Raw genomic sequence first — 17,077 nt, forward strand, 5'->3', positions numbered from 1 at the left:
AAGCAGAGCAAGCTGCACTAATCGGCATACGTAACTGTACAGTGTGATTAATGAGAACTCTTGGGCTCTGCAGTCAGTCATCCTGCCCCTCTGTCCCCTTTGACCTACCTCTTCTCATTCCTGCCTCCATTGCACCCTTTTACTCACTGTTTCTGTGTATCTCATTTTCTTTTAAATTTAACATGTTAGTGAAACATGAATGGCTAGTTTCACTTATCGCAATGACCCCCAATTTCTTCTAGGTCAGACCAATGGAAGGATTTCCTTCCCACCGCTGCATACTATTCCATCAGTTTTCATCTGTAGACAGACAGTCGTTTCCCCATCTTGCCATGACAAGAGACAACGAGTTACAGAAATGGCAAGAGCTTCTTCTTCTTTTTTCTTCTGTCATTACTGCTTTTTCCACCAGTGTTTTTCACATTAGTGAAATGAGGGGAAAGAAACAACACATTCCAACGTGCAAAACTTACCAGAATAGCTTCAGCTGAAAGTCTTTCTCCTTCAAAAGGCTCAGATTCGGCTCGGCCTGGCTTCAGGCTCCGGCACCCGGGCAGGTGCTTTCTCCAGGGGGTTTACTAGTTTTCGGTGATGACTTTTGCCGGAAGCTTTTGCTTTCTTTTGTAGAGGCATTTTTGCCTGCAGCTGCTCCAAGATCTGCTTTTAGTCTCAGAGGCCATGGCAGGGACCCCAGTTTGTCCCTGCCATGCTGGTTCACTTCCTTGTCTGCGCTTGCTAGTATTTTTAGAACTATGTTGAGTAAAAGTGACAACAGTGGGCGTCCTTATCTTTTACTGGTCATTAGAGGAACAGTTTCCACTTTTCACCATCCATCATGATTCTTGGTGGGCAGGTTTTCTCCGTCGTCTTTCTTCTCTCCTCCTCCTCTTCCTCCTCCTTCTTTTCTTTCAATAATTTAAATACTTCCCCCCACTCCTTTCTATCCTGCAAGATTTCTGCGATAAATATGCTGATGATGCTGTGGAAGTTTCTATGTGTGTCACAGCCACCTTCTCACAGCCTTCAAAACCCTTTCTTTCTTCTTTAACTTTCAGTCACCGTTTCTGGTGGGCCTCTGGGTTCTCTGGTTCAGGCTGCACATTCTGCCATTTGTTGTTTGGCCCATCGTCACCCTCGGGGTCCTAGAAGATATGCCAGCTCCACTCGCTCCTGGAGACAGGTAAGTCAGCCAGAGGCGGGCCCGCTCTGGAGTGAGACAGCAGGAGTGGTGGAAGGTGCCATACACTTGTTCAGACTCCCAGGGGACTTCCAGTTGTCTTCTTTGTTGGTCCCAGATGCAGGCTGACCAAACCTTGGCCCACTGGCAGCAGATGGAAAAGTCGGGGTGCTAAGCCTGCATTCAGACCTCTTCCAGGAAGCTTGAATATTTGGGAGTTGGAAATTTTTACCTGATCATCTTCACTGAGGCCATGGATGGGGAGGAGAGGATCGGCCCTAGAAACGTTCATGTATTGCTTTAAGATGGCTTTTTTGTTCTCTGTGGTCCAGAGCTAGTCAGGAGCCAGTCTCTCAAGTGGAAGCTGCAGAAGTTGGGGTGATTGGTGTGTGCTCAAATCCCTTCCAGAGAGAATTTGGAGACCTAGTTTTATTGCTGGAGCAAGACAGATAGGAGAACACAATGGGAATGCCCACTTTCCACCTAGACTCCTAGAGGCCAGCTGCTTACCGGCCACAGCAGCTTCAAGAGGCAGACTAACTAGAGGCCCACCATCCGGCAGCAGTGGGAGACTGGGAGATGAATTCTTTCCAGAGATAACCTGGGAGGTGGGACATGCCCTTTCTCTCTGCGAGGCTCAGGGCAATAGCTGCTGGAAGTCCCTGTCAGCCTGCCTGACACCTGGCTTGGCCTTAGAGACTTAGGAAGGCCTGGGAATGCTCAGCCTCATCTAGTCCCAGAGCGGGGTGACTTAGAAACCAGGTCCTCTGGTGGAGCCACAGCGGTCAGGGTGCCCTGTGTGTATCCAAGTCTCCTGCTTCTCTGGGAGATTCAGGGCTTGGTCATGCCTTCTCAACTGTAAGCACTTTGTCTGGGGCAGGCCTGGGGTGGGGTTTGCAGCAGGACTGCGCCCCATCTTTTCCCACTGGCTCTGATGTGGCTATTTTCTCAGTTGCTGGACGTGTAGGAAGACAAGGAAGGACTGATCCGTGTGTGGAGGTTTCAGGATAAGTCCTGGAGAGACAGAAAGTCAGGAGGCTCTTATTCCCGGGTCCTGCTGACATCCTTGACTTCGTGCCGTGGAGCACTCTCTCCTTCTCCTCCTGTGCTAGCTTTGGTGATCTTATCGGGCTCCTGGCTGATCCTTGCATGGGCTCCTTTGTATGTCCAGCTTCACAGGTTGCTTCTTCCTTGGGCACCTTCTATTTTTCCTGGAATGCTACTGTTCAAACACCAGTCACCCGCAAATGTCCTCTGTTCTCTTTCATTGGTACTTTCCCAATCTTTTCCTTTTGCTCTCTACTTCTCATATATTTCTTTTTAGACCACCTGTTACACTTTCATTAATGTTCAATGGTAGGGTTTTTTGATATTTTTTATTAATTTTTCAAGTTTATGTAATAGTTTTTTTATTTATCTTTAGATTTCTTATTTTTACAAATAGCCTTTTTTTTTTCTTTCTGAAAGGGTGCCTTTCTCATGGAATGTAGTTCTCATTTTGTTGGCCAAACTGTGCCCATGTTCTCATTAAAAAGAAATTTTAAAGTTCTTGGTATTTTCTCCATCACCCATTCCAGTTCAGCTTAGTCTCCTCCACTTTCCAAAGCGCCCATTGCACTCCCACCTTAGCAGTTTATATTGACTGCTAACCCGGGCTGTTTCAGTCAGAATTTTCACTGCTGTGACTAAAGGACTCAACCAGAACAACTGTAGAGGAAAAAAGGTTTATTTAAGGGCTCAAGGTTTCAAAGGTCTCAGTCCATAGACAGCAGGCTCCATTCCTCAGGGCTCTAGGTGAGGCAGGACATCAGGGCAGAGAACTGTGGCAGAGGGAGGCAGCTCACCTGGTGATCAGGACGCAGAGACAAACTCCACTCTCCAGATACAAAATATGTACCCCATAGCCACACCCCCAGTGCCTGCCTCCTCCAGCCACATCCCACCTGCCTCCAGTCACCACCCAGTTAATCCCATTATGGATTAATCCATTGATTGTGTTAAGACTATAACCCAATCATTTCTCCTCCAGACCTTCTTTCATTGTCTCACATGTGAGCTTTTGGGGGACATCTCACAACCAAACCACAGCACGTGCTTTCTCCACAGACCAGCTCTAGGGTCTGATTGGTAGGGTCAGCACACAAGTGAGGGTGGAAATAATGAGTGGGTTCTGGGAGCAGACCTGTCTGTGTCTCCTCTGTATGGGAACTCCTTTCCGTGTCGGCTTTGCTCTTCCCACGGCAGCTGTGTGGGACAGGGCTCTGTGCAACAGGGTGGCTTTATGGACACCAGCTGTCCCCAGGGAAAGACCTCTGGCCGGCAAGTTAACAGGGGCCATCACAGGGCCAGCATACCTGGGCGGGCTGCCTGCTCCTGCCGTCCACGCCCACTTGCACACAGCGCGTCCTCCCTCCCCTGTGAACATCGAAGCCTTCTGGGGGCGTTGGACCCCCTACCCTCTGTTCCTCAGAGCTTCCTCATCCTGGAGAAGCTGCTTCCTCCTCGGTGCCCAGTGTCAGCTGGGAGGAGCTGGGGAGGAGGCTCCGACAGGCCTGTCCCCACTTGGCTTCTTGTGACTTAAATAATGGCCACACCTGAGCTCCTCCTCCAGCTCTGGCCCCTCACTTCTCATTATGAGGGTCGGGGGGCCGGGAAATGATCTGTTCTCAGACAACATCCTTCAGTAATAAGGACTAAGGTTCAGTGGCCCCGTGAAGAGGCTGAGCTCCTTAACAGAGGCATTCTCTTCCTTGATAGAGCAAGATGAGTCACCTCAGCATTACCCATGAGCACAAGAGGGACGAGGAAACCATGCACAGCCCCCTGGTGGGGCTCAGGATGGCCTCAGCTGGATGCATGAGGAAGAGCCTGACCAGTCCATCAAAGCCTCCCAGAGTCCCGGCCTCTCTCTGCCATTGGCTTGGTGTAAACCTCTCTGTTCTGCCCCCAGCCTCACCCTTCTCTGAGCTCTCTCCCTTAGAGAATCCTAGTTGCTGATTCATGGACCAGTTTCTAGTTCATGGCGGAGAGTTGAAGAGCTCCAGCAATGTTTGTACTGGTGGTGTAACTCCTGGTGAGCTTGTGTGCATGGATGCATGCTGCACCTTGGGGAGCAAGCAGCGGGGCCACAGCTGGGGAGACCCAAGGATGGAGGTGTCCCTAAGGCCTGGGCACTCAGCAGCCTGGACACAGGAACATGGCGTAGAGAGCTCAGGACTCCCTCCTGATATATCATGTTGATTATGGATAAAAAGAAGAACTGTGAGCAACAGGAGAGGAATTTGATGTCGAGCTATGGCAAAACAGCACACCGTTGCCCCAACCTTCTCCCTGGCTCATCCAAGGGTCTGCGGAGGGATTGTTAGCTGGGCAGGGACCATCACCGAGGTCTGCGGGGAGTTCCTGAAGGATCCAGTTTGAGTGGTGGAACGAAACCCCCAGGGAGCTCCCAGAGCTAATGCCAATGAAAAAGAGGCTGACTGGTTACACCAACTACTCATGGTGTGTGTGTGTGTGTGTGTGTGTGTGTGTGTGTGTGTGTGTGTGTGAGAGAGAGAGAGAGAGAGAGAGAGAGAGAGAGAGAGAGAGAGAAGATACAGGAATAAAAGCACATGAGAAGAATGAACCCATGTGGATTCTGGGATAAGAGGCAGCCAGTGGGAAGATCATTTCTAGAGGACCTGCTCTTAAGAAGGAAAGCTGCCCCCTGGTGGTGGAGACCCAGGATATCATTTCCCTTCCTCTGAAACCAAGAGCTGTGTTGATGGCATTCAGATCGCTGGGCACCAAGCACTTAATGTAAACCTCTGATGACTAATGGAAATGCCCTTATTATAGCAAGAGTCTCTGATGACTTTTAGGAGAATATGAGATAATCAGATGGGATAATAAAGGCTGAAAATTCTGCTTCTATCTTCAGGAAGGAATGTGGTGAGAAAAGAAATGCCTCATTGAAAAGAAAGCCACTCGGGCTCATGAAGCATAGTAGGAAATAGACTGAGGAGGGGTGGATGGATTTCACCAGCCAGGACATGCTTTTCCCGATAGATGTGGCTTCAGGAACCAATGGAATGTCAACAAATTTTTTGTCCTTGAAATGGTGTGCAATCTTGGTAAAGGGGACATAAGAAAATGGGTCAAACATCACAAATTGAAGGGAAGAAATTAGCAGCCAGCATTTTTGCTTCAAATGAAAAGGCAATGTAGTATTTTTTTTAAAAATTTTATTATGGTTTTATTTTATTTTATTTTATTTTATTTTGATACTGGGGATTGAACTCAGGGGCACTCAACCCCTGAGTCAGATCCTCAGCCTTATTTTATGTTTTATTTAGAGACAGTGTCTCACTGAGTTGCTTATTGCCTCGCTGTTGCTGAGGCTGGCTTTGAACTCTCGATCCTTCTATCTCAGCCTCCCAAGCCGCTGAGATTACAGGCATGTTCCACCGTACCCAGCTTTTATTATGCTTTTAAAATGCCATTTGGATGAAATGTGTTCTGAATCCTTCCAACATGATTGTCCTCTTTGAAATGCAAGCATGCCATTTGTCACCCAGTATTCAATGCAGCAAGTAAGTGAAACACAAAACTATAGACAGTTTCTGGTCTTTTCTAGGACACCTGAACTTTGTAGTTCTCCCCCTCTTCCTCCTCTTCTTAAGGCATGTCCTACGATAATTATCATCTTACCGATTCTATATGAAAATTATTAAGCCCGGTTAACTGGGGCCTATTCTAAATAAAATTTTAAATTCACAAATGATTGCAGTAATTGAAAGTTCTGGTTGTGCTCAGGGATGCCAAAGCCTTTGGTTAGCGTGCTTTCCTCTGACTTTGCATCTGACCTGCTTTAATAGCTCTCTCTTGGAATACCTCCTCTGGGTGCCATTGGAAGCTGGACACTCACCTAAACATCCATTTTCCAAGGTCTTGACGTTCCCTTGCTCTCATGAATTTTTCTTTACTCTTCCAATTCCTTGTCTTGCTGTTCCATTTCACCTTGTTTTGTTATTATGGACACTTGCTACTAATTAGATGGTGCTTATTTTAGTGTGGGAGATAAAATTGTCTTCTGATTTCTGCAGTGGACCTTTTCCTAGGACAGTCTTCTTGTTGAGTCTTTCCAATAATATCCCCTTATCTTTATTTTGTGTTTATTCACGACCTCTGTGTTGATTTAAGTTCTATCTTTGTAGGCAAATAAGTTGGTTGGTTCATTCAGCAGATGTTTACTAAATAGCCACTACATGCCAAGCACTATTCTAGGTGCTAAAGATACAGAAAAGAACCAAATAGACAAAATCTCTGCCACATGGAACTTAGTCTCTAGAAGAATAAATGAACAAGGAAGAAAAAAATAAATAACTGCAATCACCATTTTTTGAGAGTAGTACAATCTTGTTAGAATTAGTCCAATTCTAACTATATCTAGTCATTCACTTAATGAAATTGGTTAGATTAACCTTGGAAATAAAACTATATTAAATATTTGGGCAGGAGCAGTACAACCTCAGAATTCTTCCAGCAGAACATACTAAAACCTGAGTGAAGACATTGTCTCACCTTGTGGCACAAAATAGTACCATGTTTCAGCCCTCAGGGCCTCCACTGCCTCTGCACCAAGAGACCAACGGCATGATCTTTTGAAAGCCTAGAGTGGGGCTGCAGTTGACCAAGCTGTCTCAAAGAGATGGCCATCACTTACAAAATACACCTTAACTGCAAATGTGGTGCTTGGGACTACCATTCCTTGAGGTAATTCTTCTTGATCCTTATTAACCAGATACAGGAAATAAAGTAAACTTAATAGGCAAGTCAATGCTCGGGTACTTAATGAATGGTAAACTTCTTGACAATAAAGTGGCAGAGGCCAGGCTGCATTTTAACTGTCAATAACAGGGCAATGGGAGGACTGGGAACTTGGGCTCTGCAAGCTGCTTTTGCCTCTGAACCAAAATAAACATGCACATGCATGTTTATATAGTCTAACCTAACCGTAATCCTTAATGAAGCATAGACTGTTGATAGCCTCTATCTAACGATACATCGTCTCATGCAGAGGAGTTCCTAGATGCTTGTCTATCAGCAAGTTGATAGTTATCTTTGTGTTGGGACAAGCTGAGCTTTAGTTCTTTTCAACTCTGCAATTATGTGAACCTAGGAACGTACAACCAGATATTAATGAAATTAGTCAATAAGCTTGATTTTCCAGTTTGTCTTCTTTGATATGCCATGCCTAATCTCCAAAACTATTTATAAAATTCTTTCTTGGGAATTGCTTTCTGAGTCTGTGACTTGGACACAGATCCAAGTCTGGAGGGGAAAGTGAGTGGTAAAACTTGTGACTATTAATTTATTTCTCCCCAAATTAGCTTATTTTCCAGCCTAGCTCATGAGGTTTCCAAATTATACAGAAAATATCTAAACCATAATTTCACAACTATTTTATTAGTGGCTACATTGGTAGAAAAATAATAACATCCACCTGTACCTTAAACCTTTTCTAAATAAGCTGTACTCTGGGCAGAAAGAATAAACATAAAGTATAAAACAGGCATTTCATTGTCTCCTCTAACAAGGTGACTTGTTGAAAAGTAACTTGTATGTTTGGGTATTTACATCTCATGCTTTTAACAAATAAGAACTCTTTGTCTCTTATTGCTACACACTGTTCATGCACAGGGACATGTGCCTGTCTTAGAACCCCTGAACCAGGGGTTGGTCTAGAAGTTTGTATCTCAAGGGCCATATGGAATTGCTTGTGCATTTTTTTAAAGGGAGTTCTGAGATGTGTCCAAAAGAAATGTTCCATGGAGAAAGGATTTCAAATTTTAACGAATTTGTCATTTACTGTTTGATCCTCACACATATACATACATATTTTATTTATTTATTTTCATATTCTGAGGCAGTTAATTATTATTTTTTATTATTATTATTTATTAGCTACGCATGACATTACAATGATCTTGGCAATTCATACATTTGAATCAATTGGGGTATAATTTCTCAGTTTTCTGATTGTAGAGATTGCAGAATCACATTGGTCATGGAGTCACCTATACGTGTTGTATATATTGTACAATCATTAGTTCCTGGTTACCATTTACAGTAAACTTGTATTTTGTCCCGTGTGCGTGTGTGTGTGCTCACATGCATGTTTATTTTGATTCAGAGGCAAAAGCAGCTTGCAGAGCCCAAGCTCCCCTGAGGTCTCCTTTCCTGAGGTGAATTTACATGAAGGGCTGTGAATCGGGCATCTGTTGCTAGAGTCTGCCATCTTGGCTCTCTACTCCAGACTGGAAACTTCCAGATGCACACTGGGCCTGCCCATCTTTTAAATGATCTCATTGACCAGAGCACTGGGTCTGGGGTCATGCTTGACATCAGTTTTTCAAAATCCACCATGTAGGTAAAACCCAAAGTCAAATATGCTTGTTGTAGACTTGGTCAAATGGGGTAGAAGAGAGACGCGTCACTGAGGTTTGGAGACCCAGATGGAAGAAGACTTGCCTTTCTCTTTCCACTCTTCTTAAGAGAAACCAATTTTAAGAGCAACCAACCACTATCAAGCAGGGACTGGGTGTCTCAGCATCACTCTTCTAGAAACTTCTGTGAAGATCTGGCTGCCCTCCTTGTGAGATCTGCCTTACACCCGCCACCTCCATTCTGCACCCACAGGGCCTGCAGAGCACCCCTGCAGAGCCCTGTGGCCTGGAGGCTCCTGTCCTCCACTAGATGACCTCTCCTCTAAGGGAACTGGGTCAAGTGAAAGCCGCAACAGCATGGTTTGGTGGAAGCGGTTCGCTGTGCGCGTCAGGGGGTGATGTGCTTTGCCATAGCTGGCTTCTGTCTCCACTCAGCAGGTCCGTGATGGGCGTCTGTGCCGTGTGCGTCAACCCTTGCTGCTGTTGCGTTTTCCCCTCGTCACAGCTGGGTGGGCTGTTATTTGTTCCATGTGGTACTAAGAGGCTTCACAAGGTGAGTTCTGTTGACTGTGATGAACATTCTCCTGCATGTCACTTGGGACCTATAGCCTTGTTTCTGTGGACTCCTGGGGGTGCATGTGTGGTTATGGACTCTCCATGCTGGACTGTGGTGGACCCTGCCCAACTGAAAGCTTTTGGAAAGCAGGAAGGTGACTTACAGAGCACCTCTCTATCGCCCACAGACAGCACTTGTTGCTAAGCAACTCTTTCCTCTTTCACCTCCATCCACTGAGTTATTGGACAAGCCCTGCTTCTGGGAATGCCAAAAGGCCTGTCTATTTTTAGGCAGAAAAGAAAGACTACCCAGTACCTTCTGCCCACAGCCTTACTCAGTAGAGCAGATCAATATGCTCGACGCTGATGAGGGTTCTCGGAAACCTATAAAGGCCCCGCTTTCCTTGCTCTCCCTCCATTCCACCCATCATTCGTCAGACTTGCTTTCTTGCACAGAGGGCAGGGAGGTCCGCAGGAACCATAAAACATGAGGGTTCTCTTTCTTTTTGCTGTCTTCTTCTGTTTGGTCCACACGAACTCAGGTAACTGACCCCTGGTGGCCCTGGGGAAAGCAGTGCAGGAATGCCATTTACGTGTGCGGCAGCATGTGGAGCGTGGGCAAGGTGCCCCATGGTGTCAGTGGGTGCAGGGGAGCCACTCGGGGCTCAGATCCAGGCCACCATGGCCTCCTTTGTGCAGAGGTTATTTAAGGTAGATAAAGGTTAGAAGAGTCATACACAAGAAGGGCAGGTGTGTTAAGTGCTCACTTCAGTCTAAGAAAAAATTCCAAAGGAAATCATGGTCACACAAGTGTCAGAGCAGGAAGGGAACCCAGTGCTGTATGGCAGCCCTACAGTCCACAAGGGGAAGCCAGGGTCAGGCAAAGTGGGATTCGCTGTGTGCAATGAACAATTACAGTTGCAGGAGGTCTTCTCACTTACCATACCTGCCCCATACATAGCCTAGTTTCTTTTTCTCTTTTTGATACTGAGGATTGAACCCAGAGGTGCTTTATTTATGAGATACATGCCCAGCCCCTAATTTTATAATTTTGAGATGATCTCTAAGTTGCTGAGGCTGGTCTCAAACTTGAGCTTCTCCTGTCTCAGTCTCCAAAGTTGCTGGATCTATGAGTGTAAGCCACCACACTTGGATTCCCTAGATCCTTTAAAAGGAGACTGACACCTTAATGTTGGACTTTCTTTTTTTCTTTCTTTCTTTCTTTTTTTTTTTTTGGTGGTGGTACTGAAGATTGAACCCAGGGGAGCTTCACCCCTGGACTGCATCCCCAGCTCTTTTTATTTTTTATTTTGAAACAGAGTCTTGCTAGGTTGCTGAGGCTGCCCTCAAACTTGCAATTCTCCTGCTTCTGTCTCCTGAGTCACAGGGATTATAGGCAGGCACAACCATGCCTGGCTTAACCTATTTCATAGATGAGAAAACTATGATGTGGCCATTTTAATGAGTTTTTGGAAGAAGTGAGTCTAGACTCCAGCTCCTCCAAGCCCGAGGCTGGTGGGGTCTCTGTCCACACCTTCACCTGGCTCTCCCCTCCACGCAGCAAGGCTGACGTGGTCCTGGATCACAGTCCCATTGAGAGCTGAGGCACTGTGACACTTTTAGACCACCCAGACCATTTTCATGACCCTGTGAGACCAGCACTATCATGGCTCCTGTTGTTAAGAACCTTTCTTATGGGAACACTAAGTGGCTGTTCTTGACCTGCAAGCCCTCTAGCCAAGGTTTCATTTCCTTCTTTTCACTGTGAGTCTAAAACTGGACATTGGGCCACAAGCTGAGAATTAGAATTTTTTCCAGTCTCCTAGATACCAAGACCTGCGCCCCCCCCCCCCCATTATTCCACTTTGTTTTCTAAAACCCGCTTCTCCTCCTGCAAAGCACATCTTCCTCAGGTTTTTGGAGGGCACTGATACGATAGGTAGCCTCTCCCCAGGGCCTGCTGTGGGTCAGGTGGCCACACACACACACACACACACACACACAGGCACACACATGCCGCGTGACCCTCCTACAAGCTTGTGAGATAGGGATAGCTGTTCTGCTTTGGGGCTCAGAGAGCAAAGCTCGGTGAACCTGGGACTTGTCCAAAGATGCTGAGCTTTGCAAGCATTTGGAAAACCCCTGGAGTTGGGCTGTGGGCTGGGCCATTCTTGACTGTACTCCACGGATTAAATATCGACCTATTTTTGTTGGCTCCGCAGGGGACATCCCTCCTGGAATTAGAAACACTATCTGCCTCCTGCAACATGGGAAGTGCAGACTATTTTTTTGCTATGCTGGTGAGAAAAAGGGTGATATTTGCTCTGATCCCTGGAATAGGTGCTGTGTACCAAATCCCAGCGAAGAAGGGAAATGGAAGGTGGCAAATCTGGAACCTAAAACACAAGCTCCTGTAAGGCCAAAAGCTCTGAACATCACAAAGAATTAAAAGAATTTGTGGCTAACAGTCGGTGCTCAATAAACACTGGTCGACTGAATCTAGCACCGCGGTGAAGGTCTGCTGACAGCATTTTCTTGAGAGCTTCCTTACTTTGCCATTTTCTTTTTTTTGTTCAAGGAGTTCTGGGATTTTGTGATATTTCACCTCTTTTCACTCTTCCCTCCTTTTCTTATTCCAGAGAGAGAGAGAGAGAGCAGAGTAGAAAGCAAACTCCAAATTTTATTTTCACATGGCACAGAAATGCAGCCCATCTAATGGCCTCGCTTCCACCTAATGAACCCTGCACTAGCCTTCTTGCACTTATTCACACAGACTGCAAGGGGCCTCCTCAGCCATAATAGCAATAGGTCACACTTACATAGAATTGTATTGTTTTCAGACATTTACTCTTAGGTTATCTCAACTGAATGAAACAACAATCTTAGGGAGTATGTAAAAAGTATAAGCATTTCCACTTTAGGGATGGAAGAAAAAAGAAGATAATAATTTCAATCAAATTAAGTCAGCAATTAAGACAGGACTCTTGAATCACCTCATCAACCAAGGGTTCATTCTTTGCTACTTCTAAAAACATGTTCCTGAGCAGTTAAAGTAAGTAGGGTCCTGTCCATGAAGACTCCTTAACACTTAACAACTGTCCTTTACCCTCCTGTGGACCTTGCTCACAGTGTTATCCATACCAAGCTTCAAGCCCATCATCTCAAGGACAGTGAATATTAATTACAGATAAGGAACTTAAGAAATAATTAAGGCAACTGAGCCAGTATGTGATAGCCCTGTGCTAAGCTATCTCTGGAACAAGGGCTTGATATCTTGTTTTCATTTCAGTTCATGACCTGAATGCAGTTTGCTAATGAATCAGCTGAGTGCACTTAATATAACTTAGAATATGTTATTTTAGTTTCCTATCTCCATCGTTTAGGTTCCTGTCACCTCCAGTTGCAATGAATATTTGACAAAATGCCTTGGGGCTCTCCCCAGCTTCTTCTAAACACTCCTGCATTTTATTTTCTAAAAACAATCAGACAGACCCCTTAGATTCAGAGTGGACCCTCTCTCAGACACAGATGGCTCAGCAAGGTCCTCTCTCATCCCTGGAGGGTGGAATACCTCCCCATACTTGGTCTGGATGCCTGCCCAGGAGGGGTGCTGGCCCCTGGGTCAGCCTTTGCTGCTGAGTGAAACACAGTCAATCTCTCTGCCTCCAGGAGGGCAGACACACTCTCAGCCAGGAGTGTGACCACTCCGAACCCAACAGATCTGAGAAATGCCATGAAAAGATGGCCGGTGCCCAAAACCTGGGCTGGAGCCTAGTTCCAATTCTCCACTGAGCAGGAGACCTGAGCCGCAGTCCCTGACCTGGGCCTCGTGTTCCTCAAGAATTAAGTGAAACCGCTGGGCTAGAGCTCTGAAAGCCCACCACAGCTCACTGCCTGTGGGCACACAGTCACTCTACCTCTGTGGCCCTGGTAGGTCGCCATCAAGTGAAGTGACAAGAAGGACCCACCCCATCACCTTCCCCCCCTCCCCCGTTGCACTGTTAGGTGAAAGCTGACAAGGAGCCATAGCAGAGGCCAGGATCAGACAGTGCAGATTGGCACAGGCCCTGTGCTATAGGCACACTGTACGGTTTAATATTCTTAAGATGGAAACTGGGCCTATTTGTGGGGAAATGTTATCTTGATCGAATGTGAACTTTCTCTCTATCATCTGTGTGCCTCAGTCATATGTGGTAGAAAAGAGGCACCTGTGGCGCTTGCCACAGAACAGGCTCCAGGAGTTCTGGCTGAGGTTCTCCAGAGGAAAACAAGGAGCCAAGGTAAGGAAGAATAGGGCGTCTTTGACAGAAGGCTTCGGAGCTGATCTCATGCTTTATTTTATCCTATGAAAAATGCCTCTGGATCAGGCTCATTCACAACCTGAATGAGCCCAAGGACCAGATACAGGGTCTTTTCTGTCCCTCTGGGGGTTTTGGGAAAGTTAGCTTAACTTCATAACATCCGTTTCCCGGTATGCAAAATTAAAAGATTGCACTGAGTCCTAAAATGTCCTGGAGCGGTTCCAAGAAGATATGAATCCCCAAGTTCATTTTCCAACCCAGAAACATCCATGTCCAGGGAACACCCGTCAATACCAATGCTTGCCGCCAGAGGGCGCGCGGCCACCGCCAACGCCGGCACAGGCTGTGGCCGCGCTGTGCGGAGCTGGCCCAATTGGCAGGAAAGCCCCGCGGGGAAGGCGGCAGAAAGCCAGAACCATCTCAGCCTCTCCCCTATTCCTTGGATACGAACAGTAGTGACTCGTTCTTCTCTGCCCTGCACAGAGTAGCAAAGCCCTGTAGTTTGTGGAAATGAGTTCAGTTCAGATGGAGACCCGCAGGATTTAAAGCATCTGTGCGCTACTCTTCCTGGCGCGGAGGGCCCAGGCAGAAGCAGAATGCAGACTCTCCCCCTCCCCTGTTTTCTGGAGTTGTGACCCCCGTGCGCTGAGCATCCTCAGACACCAGGAGTCAGCTTGAGGGCAGCAGAAGCATTGCTGGATTTGTGGGTGCTCACCAGGCCTGGTTCGCCCTTGGTTGTGGACGTGAACTGCCTCTGCAGTCTGTGCCAGAGATCCAGATAAGATCAGGAGTTGTGTAGGGAGAGAAGCCGCGAGCCTGCGGCTGTTCACTCAGCCGCCCTCAGCCCCAGGTCCACCTTCAGCTTGGGGACTTTCCAGTCCTGCCCTGGCTCTAAGACACTTTGAGCAGTGGCCAGGCATCTAAGAAGAGCTGGAGGGAAAGTGGGGCTTTGCAAGCCTCTTCTTTAACACACTACTGCCACCTTTCTGATCTAAGGACTGGGCAACCCAGGGACATTCCCCTGAGACTGGCCACAGCTGGTCAAAGCCCAAAGCCCAAATCCCTGTCTTTTGTCTCACAACCTCCAGACTTTGCTGATCCCCCTCCTCCTCTGTCCCCTTCCTCTTCCCCACTTGGGGTTCCCTGTAAAATCCAGCCAGCAGATGGACAAAGCCCTGAGCAACTCCCCCTGCCCCCATTCGACCCCACAGTGCAGCCAGCAGATTCTCAATGGAGCACATGATCCATGCATATCCACGGACAATGGAGGCAGCAGAATTAAAGAACAAGGATTGAGAAGCTGAAAAGTGCCCACCTGTATCCCCAGCCTCTGATGGAGCACCTGCCTCTTACAGTGTCATCCCCTGCCGTCCTCTGTCCCTCAATCACAGAACCTGAGACCAAAAAAAAAAAAAAAAAAAAAAAAAACACCTAGCAGGTCCCCTATAGGCAGCACAGTGCTGTGCAAAGAGCCTGACCAGGGATCAGAACACCCAAGTCCCTCCTGAAGCCACAGTCCTGCTTTGCCACTGGAGCCTCACAGGCCTCCTCTGTAACTTGAGCAGAACTGTTGAGTTTGTTGATTTCAAATGACAAAGCATGAGGGAGACTGTTGGTGAATGATGCGGGAGCACCGGGTGGAAGGTACGGATGACTCTGTTACCCAGTGTGGGACCTTCTTAAATCAGATGAGACGCAGCGAAAGTGACTTGGAATTATTTTTAAAGGTGGAAAAAGCATATCTCCCATTTGAATACCATGTGTAGAGTGATTTAGTGGTTAAAATACACACAGGCATACACATGTACACCTTGACATGGGGACATTTACTATACCAGGGTATGGATTTTTAAACCACCCACATGTGAAACAGACCCCCATTCAAACTCAGTGTCTTTAACCTTTGAGACTAAAGCTGAATTCTTCAGACCAGGGCAGCCGCACCTGTCTTCTTGGAATCTTTGATAGACCAAAAATGCAGAAATGTAATGGGCTTGTCCCATCACCCCCCCCCCCCCCCCGAGAATGATATATGTCACCTGATCCCAACCCATGTTAATGCTGGTGGGCAGAGAAGCAGCTAATCCGAGGCAGACTCCTCCAAGCCACAAGCAGACAGAGTCAGGCAGCCTAGCCTCCCCTGAGCCCAGCCAGAGTCAGCCCAGCCAGAGATGGCACCTGTCCTGTGGAGGCACTGCAGTGACAAATGGACGAGATGTTTTTTACAGAGGGAAATACTCCTCTCAAGAGACCATAATTCATACACTTTTAACAGCTCAAAGTATTAAAATTCCTCTTTTGGAACTGCCCTCAGAAACCCCTCCATATGGCACAAAAAGGTCTCTTCTTGGAAAGAACAGCTTAACACCAACACTTATTCTCAGTCAAGGGAAGTGAGACCCTCAGCCACCTCCTTTGCTCCAGGGAGAAGGAGTTCTCTGGAGGGCCATAAACGAATCTCTAAACTCCTGTGGGTCCTCAGGGAGGTTGGATGCCATCCAAGCACATGGTTGCACGTTGCCTCTTCATGGGATGGCAAGCATGTGTTAGAACACCTGCAGGTGACTCCCAGGTGACATCACTGGGGGCTGTCACAGGTCTCACCTGCAGGGAAACATGCCTGTCTCAGCGAAGTCCAGAATTCACACTGAGTGGTCTGCCCCACAGATGGGGCAGCAAGAGCAGAGTGACCTCTCTGGTTACCCACAGGAAGGCCTCTGGGGGTACACGGAGAATCACTATAGCCTGGGCTGGGGCCATGCAAGACTCAGACTAGGTACGCCCAGTATCCAGGGCAAATGAATTCTGGTTCTAGCCTCCAAGGGACCAGGCACATTCTCCAGGAATACCCAGCACCACCCTGTTGGTCAGCTTTAGGCTACTATCATAAAATACCTGAGATAAGTAACTTATAAAGAGAAAAAGTTCGTTTTATCTCATGGTTTTGGAGATTTCAGGCCATGACCCAGTGGCCCTGTCACCTTGAGCCTGTGGTGAGACAGCACAGGCAGGAGCATGTGGCAGAAAGAAGGAGCAGGGCAGAGTCCCAGAGTCCCCTTCAGGCGTTTACCCCCAGTGACCTGAAGGCCGCCCAGTAGGCCTCACCTCCCAAGGGCTCCACCACCTCCCAGCAGTGCCACCCTGAGGACCAGCCTGAGAGACACGGACCCCTGGGGGACATTCAGGACCCCAACCACAGCAGCTGCTGGGGCCTCCTGAACAGTCTCTCAGCTCCAGCTTCTGGGATAAGATTCCTCTCAGTTCATATTGAACGCGCCACCAGGCAGATGAGACCCTGAGTGCAGAGATGTGAAGTCACCCCCGGGAGCCACACAGCTTGGGCAGAGCAGCTGTTCAGATCTGCCAGGGGGTCAGCAGAGATGCGACTTTAAGGCTTAAGAAACTTGCTTGAGACCATATGACAAGTCACTGATGGGCTCAGATGGGTTCCCAGTCTGCCTGGCTGTCCCTAAAACAGAGGCCTAGTGGTGTTCATGCACAATGTCACTTCCGGCTCTGTCTTTTTAATAAATGGAAATGGTAAGAGTCACCAGGGTCAGAGCATTGTTGGTCGAAGACCCTGAGTCAGGAATGGCTTTTCATGTCACACGCTGCAG

General features: G+C 47.4%; 1 protein-coding gene across 1 annotated transcript; it reads left to right on the top strand.

Moving 5' to 3' along the window:
* Positions 1-9,646: 9,646 nt before the first annotated feature.
* Positions 9,647-13,188, top strand: LOC308635342 (sperm-associated antigen 11A-like; the record flags this gene model as incomplete). The annotated part of the gene is made up of 3 exons (XM_081269683.1): positions 9,647-9,701; positions 11,382-11,572; positions 13,165-13,188. The coding sequence occupies 3 exons, from the start codon at positions 9,647-9,649 to the stop codon at positions 13,186-13,188; spliced, it is 270 nt and encodes an 89-aa protein (XP_081125809.1).
* Between the last annotated feature and the right edge of the window lie 3,889 nt (positions 13,189-17,077).

The sequence above is a fragment of the Spermophilus citellus genome (genome assembly GCF_964194105.1).
Source record: "Spermophilus citellus genome assembly, chromosome: 16".
NCBI classification, from domain to species: Eukaryota; Metazoa; Chordata; class Mammalia; order Rodentia; family Sciuridae; genus Spermophilus; species Spermophilus citellus.